General features: G+C 37.9%; 1 protein-coding gene across 1 annotated transcript in view; it reads right to left on the bottom strand.

Moving 5' to 3' along the window:
* Nucleotides 1–212: 212 nt before the first annotated feature.
* The window catches only part of CYGB (cytoglobin), a 154,444-nt gene continuing 145,860 nt past the window's right edge, over nt 213–8,796 (bottom strand). The window contains exon 3 of the mRNA XM_086951252.1: nt 213–2,185. Coding sequence (XP_086807378.1) covers nt 2,021–2,185 — 165 coding nt within the window. The 3' untranslated portion in view covers nt 213–2,020. The remainder of the gene's footprint in view (nt 2,186–8,796) is intronic.

Raw genomic sequence — 8,796 nt, 5'->3', positions numbered from 1 at the left:
GTCATTCTTATATTCTGTGTACAGTGAATGCGAAGTAAGGAGAATTTATGTATATGAAGACTTTTCACGTGGTACCCGTAAATGTGTTGGTTTGAGAAAGGGTGCGTAGTGGTTCTCCTAATGTGTTTTAACAGGAGGACACAAACTGTTCCAGAGCATTTCAATGATCACTTCATTATCCACATTACAGAGTCATTAACTGGGTCATTGCAGACAGTAACACATATGCATCTTTAATGACAGTTTAACATATACATTTAGCCGTTAAAAAATACATGAATATATGCACTGGAAACGTACAGCAATATAGACCTATAACTATGTATAAAGTAGTATCTCTAAACTAAAGAATGCAATTGGTTAGACAGGGTCATGTGATGATACAGCACAAATGCGCAATCATAATGTCCATTGCCTGTGGTAAAGGATTCATATGCACCTCCCAGAGGCTGAAGATACAATTAAAGTAGGGTTGAAGCAAGAATCCACCACTACTAGCTGTGCTGTGCACTATTGCTCACAACTTTAGTACTCATGTGTCCAGATCCTGCACATTTCGAAGCCCTGTGATTTAATTGAGTCAGGTGAGAGAACTATAAATGCAGATATATACTCTTAATATTCTTAATCCATGTAATTTAATAAAGCCCAACTCAAGTGGGATCTTCCCTTACGCGGCACATCTTAATCTTGGTTCTCTTTTTATTTTTTAAAAGAGACCACTGGAACCCTCATTCAGATGATCGCTTTTCTGAAGAAACATTCCCTTGAGAAAATGTTTTGGCTTTTATATTAGTTCTCCTTTTTTTAAGTTCCTGAATCCAGACTCCACTATGGCTTCCCGATTTAAGATCACATTTCCACAGTCTTAAATCATGGACAAGGAGCTGACATGCAGGTCTGTGGGGCAGATATCTTGGAATTGACTAAGTCTCCTGCAAGTGAGAATCACGGGATGGGAATTTTATAACCATTGCCCAAGTTGGCTACACTATTTTTTGTAATCTACTCATTCATGCTCTATCTTTCTCTTTTGGTGCTACAATGTCCCTATTTTTTCACTTTTGTGATCAATTCACAGCTAATTAGGAATGTGAAGAACCCAAACGGAAAAGTGCAAACAGTTTACTTACCTTGGTATCTATCGCATGCGGTGGTGTCTTATAGACTTATTGATATCAGAATTTCCCACTGGTCATCATACTGAAATCTTGACTTATTTGATTATTCACACTGGCTACAGCTGCGACTTGCAGAACTGTATGGAGTACTACTGATGCGATGGCTGCCAGGTGCAGGAACATTAAACCTTTACTTGAGTTTTGTTGTCCGGTCGCAAAGATGGATGGAAACCAATTTGTTCGTAATGTGAAGGAGCCCATAGACTAAAGTATCTGAGTACGTTTTGCTTTTTATAGGAATAACTATTTAGCAAATGGGAAATATAGATATATTTGGAATGAGTGTTACATCTTTTATTTTGTGCCCCTTGCCAACAAGCACTTCTTGACTGAGAGAGACTGGGCATTGTTGTGATAGCCTTGGTTCCAAATTCAAGTTACAGCCCAAATAAGTATATTTCAACCCCACCAACAGTCTTTTTACTATGTATTCCACAGAGGACTATACAACATCTGGTGTGGACAGAATACGACACAGCACATAAAGCATGATGCTTCCCAGACGTGATATGCAGCATCCTTGCTTGGGCCTTCATCCCTCAGCATCAAGATAGAACCTGGAAGTGTAGAATCCATCTCCCAGAAGATGGATGGCCCAAATCTTGGGTTAGGAGGCATGTCATCTGCCAGTCTCTAAACTAAATGGTGTCACCAAGTGAAAATGACCCACCCCTTGTTTTATTTGCCACAGTGCAACAAAAATATTTGACCCCAGCCAACCCACTACCTGACTCTGATATGACAGCTCTAAATCTAGCAGGCTACTTTGAGATGTGGGTCTTCTGCGGCAAAACGCAATGGCGTCCTATGGTGTCCTCTGACCACCAGTGTCCATTTGATCACATGGTCGAGTTTGGGTATTGCTGCCATCCAACCTCCTTGTAAGCAGCGGTCACTTGAATGTAGATTAGACTCTTCAGCTTGGTCCATGCTCTTTGCACCTCAGGAGTAAAGTCGTCTGTGTACTCCTCGATGAGAATTTCCAGAATAACTCCAGTGATGATCTAAGAAAAATGCAAGGAGACATTAATATGGAGAGAAATATGGGTAGAAGACAAGCAAAACTGTAAATCAAGTCATTAGGCAGGTTCATTCCAAGTCTAAGACTGTGCTAGGTATCTTTATTACAATGAATGAAAGAACTTGTGTCCATCTGAAGAACAGAGCAACAACATATAGAAAGTCTCCACCACTGAGCTACCCTTCTTGTTCTCACTGTAATCTATTTTATCAGCATGCTATCTTTGGCAGGTTCAGTGGGTAGGTCTGCCAGCCATGAGAACTTTTGTAATTGTCCCTGTTGCACCCTCCATGTCGAGAGGGGTGAATCCACTCACACCGCCATATGACTTGAGGGTCTTTGATGTTTTCGACTTCATTGAAAATGATTGATTGTATTCCTCAATCAACTGACAATTGTATCCAATATGCATGCCTTGTATTATTTCCTTTGATATATTATCGTATCATTTTACATATTTCACCAGGCTTCTTTAATAACTGTATTGAATTTCAGACTGGGGGAGTCTTTCTTCTGGGGTGGGTTGCCAATCATGGAACATATAAATCAGAATTGTTAAGAAAACACATTTATAGAATTATATTGTTATAACTATAAAAAGTGATCAAATTAACACTGGAAGGTCCCTTTGCATTATTTTGCCATATTCTGTGCTCACTGGTTCACGTTGCGACCTATGGCATCCTTGGAAGACATTTTGGAAAAGCATGTTTCGAATTGGATATGACGGCTACCCTATATTGAGTCCTTCATTGCTGTTGGTACTTAGACCCGCCTTGTTGGACGTGATGTATTTAGTAAACAATGGCTGTATTCATAGAATCTAGAGCGGTATACCTAAGTCTTATTTAAATGTCATCTGGCTAGTTATAAAAAAAATGTGAAGCATTCAAAGGTCCCGTGATTTTGGAAAGTATCTGTTTATTTAACTGCATTGTGCAATCTGAAGTTATGAATCTCTGTCTCAGGTGTGCTTGTTGATGTAAGTTTGATCACATTTCTTCAAAATCCTAAGACTGTAATGCTCTGGAGATGTACCTTGTGTAACATACACACCTCTGCTGTTTGTATTTATTGTCTATTACTAGAATAATGTATGTGTTTCTGATTTATCAAATCCCCGCTTGAAGAAAGACCCCTGGGATCCAAAATGCATTCAGGTTGTCAAAACATGTAAAATGATAATCTATATATGGAAATAATATGAGACATATCAATTGCATAGAATTGTCAATTGATTGAGGAAAAAAAATAATGCATTTCTTAATCTTGATAGAGCTCAGACAGTTTTCTTAGAAATAATTTGATTTTACAAGAATATGCACATTGTTATACTTCTGAAGAAAATATTAATGACCCAGGGGTCATAAGGATGTGCGTGTGGGGACACCTTTCCAGATATGGAGGACACAATGAGGACACTAGTAGACCAGACTCATGTTGGAAATGCTCAAGTTGTTACAATAATATACAAGATGTCTTCTAGACCTGTTCAATACCATTGTGTCTCTCTGATATAAGATCATGCTAATTCTGTCCTTACCTATACCAAGACGATTCTGCAAGGGATCACTGACATAATATCGAATACACAAATATAGAATTTCCAAAATATCAAAGAAAAAATATAGAATGCAAAAATATCGAATTCCTATCTACAAACAGGTAAGTACAACAATATCGAACCAAAAATATCGTTTTAAAAATATAGGGCTCGATTAGGATGCAGATTCACCAACGGGGTCCCTGTGAACACCACCCGCCAGATCAGGATGGCGGTCCGTCCGCCGCTGATCCGCGGGGTGAGGCCTGCGATTTGGTGGCAGTGTCTGCAAGACATCGCCAGCCAAATTAGGAAGCATGTGTAAGCATGCTTTTTCGTGGCGGTTTTTCCGCCGTGGAAAAGCATTTGGGGGGCCCTTGCGGCCCCCAGGGTGAAGGGGGGTGTGGGGGGCACATCGCATTTGCATGCACAGAGCGGCAGGCACCGCGCGGTGCCTGCCGCTTTGTACATGCAAATGCAATACATGCATTTTTAACATTGCGGCGGGTGCTGCTTGAAGCAGCACCCGCTGCAATGTTAAAGATATAGGATGTGACCGCCAGGGTGACGGTCACATCCTAATTGGCATGGAGGGACCGCTGCTGCCCTTGCAGACGGTGCCTCCACCTCGGGGGTGGCGGACGGACGCAGGTCCGTCCGCCATCCTAATGACCCCCCTAGTTAGTATATATATCGATTTTTTTAAATGTCTTAAAATGAATTTAAAATTGTTGAAATAATAAATATAATTAACTAAAGCATACTTAAAAATACTTAAATAACCTTAAAATTATTAAATAATTAATTTAAGTTAAAAAAACATAACATTTTATTTTTGAATACATATATATATATATATATATATATATATATATATATATATATATATATATATATATATATATATATATATATATATTAACATTATATTATTAAAAACAATACAATATTTTTACCGTAGGATAACGGGAGGGTAAAATGTATTATTACCACTCCAGTGAGTGCAACAGTATGGAAAATGTAGGATAGCGTAGGGGTAAGAATTACTATTCCCACTCCAGTGAGTGCAACAGTAGGGAAAGCGTTGGATAACGTAGGGGTAAAAATTACTATTCCCACTCTAGTGAGTGCAACAGTAGGGAAAGCGTTGGATAGCGGGAGGGTAAAAATAACTATTCCCACTTCAGTGAGTGCAACAGTAGGGAAAGTGTTGGATAGTGGGAGGGTAAAACTTACTATTCCCACTCCAGTGAATACAACAGTAGGGAAAGCGTTGGATAGCGAGAGGGAAAACATTACTATTCCCACTCCAGAGAGTGCAACAGTAGGGAAAGCGTTGGATAGCTGGAGGGTAAAAATTACTATTCCCACTCCAGAGAGTGCAACAGTAGGGAAAGCCCTGGATAGTGGGAGGGTAAAAATTACTATTCCCACTCCAGAGAGTGCAACAGTAGGGAAAGCGTTGGATAGCTTAGGGGTAAAAATTAATATTCCCACTCCAGAGAGTGCAACAGTAGGGAAAGCGTTGGATAGCGTAGGGGTAAAAATTCCTACTCCCACTCCAGAGAGTGCAACAGTAGGGAAAGCGTTGGATAGCGGGATGGTAAAAATTACTATTCCCGCTCCAGTGAGGGCAACAGTAGGGAAAGCGTTGGATAGCGGGAGGGTAAAAATTACTATTCCCACTTCAGAGAGTGCAACAGTAGGGAAAGCGTTTGACAGCGGGAGGGTAAAAATTATTATTCCCACTCTAGTGAATTTAACAGTAGGGAAAGTAATGATTTAATATATTAATAAAAATAAATTAAATATCAATGCCAATAAAACATTAATTAAAATTAATTGCCAATTTAATATTATGTAATAAGTAATCAATTATAAATACAAATAAATATTAGTTATTAAAATTAATTGCCTATTCATAATTAATTAACAACGAAAAAATGTTCAATAACAAAAACTAATTAATATTAAAAATGATTACCAATTATTAAAATTAATTGCCTATTCATAATTAATTAACAGCTAATTATTTTCGGTAACAAAAACTAATTAGTAATGAAAAATAATACCAATTAATAATTAATTAACAGTAAATTAATTATCAATACACAAAAAGTATTTTTAATATGTAATTAATTACAATTAAATTACTTTCCACCCTATTCCCCTATAAACTCACAATCAGCTACAGAAAATAAATTGATACAATTATCGTAATTATCAATTAATAAATTAATAAAAATGAATTACCAATAACAAAAATGAATTACCAATTAACAATTAATTAACAATAAATAAAAAATCAATGCCAATAAATAAATAAGAATTATTTACTTAATTACAATTAAATTAATTCCCACCCTATTCCCCTATAAACCCACAACCCGCTACAGAAAATAAATTAATAAAATTAACAATGATCAATTATTCAATTAATAAAAATTAATTACCAATTCAAAATTAATTAACAATTATTTCAAAATGAATACCAATAAATAAATAAAAATATTTAATTAATTACAATTAAATTACTTCCCACCCTATTCCCCTATAAACCCAAAACCGGCTACAGAACTAAAACACAAAATTAAATTAAAAACAATTAGTAATTTCTAAAAATTAATATTTAATTTAATATAATTAAATTACTTCCCACCCTATTCCCCTATAAACCCACAACCCGCTACAGAATTAAATTACGCAAAAATTAAATAACATAAAATTCATTACTTTAAATAAATTACAAAAATAATATACACTTTTCACTTATATACTAACATACAAAACATTTTAAAAAATTCGATATTATTAACAATTCGATATATTTTAATACCTATATTATATACTTCGATATTTTGGCTTTCTATATTTTAGAAATCGATATTATATTACTTACGATATTTTTCACCACTATATTCTGTCCATTCGATATTTTGTCCATTCTATATTTTGACTTCGATATTTTGGTAATTCTATATTTTGAATTCGATATTTTGTCTTGTTACCGTGCAGATATGCACAGTGTATCATGGCTGATTGCTTAGCAAATTATTGGTTTTGCCAGTCTGAGGGCCCTGCGTTGGTGCTCAAATTCTTTAAGGCAGGTAACCCCACTGGCTCGCCATCCGCAATACACTATTAAGGGAGTTTATTTTTTAATTAAATTATTCCGGCTTAATGCCGAATTAAATACAAAGTTGCTTTATTACTAAGTATCAAAGTATTACATATAAACATTTGTCATAAAATATAACTTAATTCTCTTGTCGGATAATTTGCTTTCCAAATGCGTTTTCGGTTCAACCTTTTCAGGCCTGCATTTCATAGATTTCCTTTATTTTTCTTCTGGTTGAGCAGTTGCTGATATTTTATCTGTGCTGGAATGTGGAAAATTGATAGCATAAGATTGATAGCAAGGCCAGACCTTTTTATCTGTGTTATATGTGTGGGCCTATGGGTCCTTCTTGTTTAAAGTTACTCAATGATGAGTGTGCCTAGAACTTTGCTTTGCCACCCTGTGTGTATGTTGAATAAGTATGTGTGTGTAGCCTGCAAGTAGCACATATATAATAGTAATGCCTGTGTGTGGGTGAGTGTGTGACCGAGCCTGAATACAGAAGCCAGTGGAATCCATGTTGTATACCCCTGGCTTAGAGCAGCACACAGTTGAGGATGAGGACACCTTCCCCTGGCAGTGGCTGGCTGGAAGGTGCAGTGAAGTGAGACAGGGCTACCTGTAGAAATCCCATGCGTACTTTTGTTATTTATTTAAAGTTTTATTTAGGGCGATCATGACCCAAGACTGGGTATCAGAGCGCTTTACAAATCGCCATGAACAAATGAGAAGGAGCCAAGTAAGACCAAACAACAATATGGTTGTGTTAGATACAGGCAGTCGCCTCAGAGCTGGTGGAGGAGGACCAGTTTAACCTAAAGCCCAAAGGTCTATATACAAGAGTATAAGTACGCAATAAAACATGTGTTGAATACAAGAAAATGTTCAGGAACGATACAGGATGTAGCTATGCCAAGCTGGGCATGGAGGCCCGTATGGAGCCAGGCTGACAAGACAATAGACACTGGCTAATTTCCAGCTAGTGACTGCTATTTAGCTTTTCCTGAGCTCTACCATTTGGTAGAGAGTGAAGGTGAAGGGTTGGCCTGCAGTTTCTATTGTGTTCGGTGAGGACGTTTCAAGGTCAGGTCTGCCCTTTTGTCTGTCCCTGACTACAGCTGCAGATAGGCTGATGATGGCCAGATGCCAGGAGATGTCTCACACTTCATTGCACCTGTATTCTGTGGTATTCCTTTTTTCTAGACAGACCCTCCTACCTGCTCTGAGGACACCTGAAGCGAGAACACTCTGATGTGTTTCTAAAGTTGGAGACAGTAGATCCACATTCAATCTCTAGAAAATGTGTATAAAAGTGGGAACCAAATGCCCCACTTTTTCTGGTTCCAAGTTCTTCATAACTAAGGAAGGGCGTGCTCCATATAGTCCTACTCTAAGGACTGCACTGCTGTGGGTCCAGGGCTAATATCTATTTGATAGCCAGTCTCCCAGAGATGAAGGGACATCATCTGAAGTCTACACTTTTTGCTGGAGGGCGTGGCAGCCTCCCTGTGGCCTGGAAGTCAGCCTGCTAAGAGAGTAAAGGAGTGGAAGGACAGCAAAGCTAGTGGATCTGCACAGGAGGAGCACAGAGACTAAACCTATCACCCACTACACCGCTAGGATAAGAATCGTGAGAAATGTGACCTAAGTGCTCATTTGACTTTTTGTGGTAAGTGGCACTGCACCTGAGCCTGATTAGCATGGTGGCCCCAGCAGCTGGCGGTGGAAGCCATGAAGGGGTGACCCAGTTGGGATTAGCATGAGGGGAATCAGCGGATGTAGCACCACAATGAAGATTCATAACACGGATGACTTCTCTGTATACTGTATTGAATACAGTACTATTTAGAACTGCAGTGTGTTTAAAATAGCTATTTTTTTCCTTAAAAAGACAAGCTCTTGGCTCTACATTGAAGTTAGAGTATGTATTGAA

The sequence above is a fragment of the Lissotriton vulgaris genome, unplaced genomic scaffold (assembly GCF_964263255.1).
Source record: "Lissotriton vulgaris unplaced genomic scaffold, aLisVul1.2 SCAFFOLD_950, whole genome shotgun sequence".
NCBI classification, from domain to species: Eukaryota; Metazoa; Chordata; class Amphibia; order Caudata; family Salamandridae; genus Lissotriton; species Lissotriton vulgaris.
This window is presented reverse-complemented; position numbering and strand designations above follow the sequence as displayed.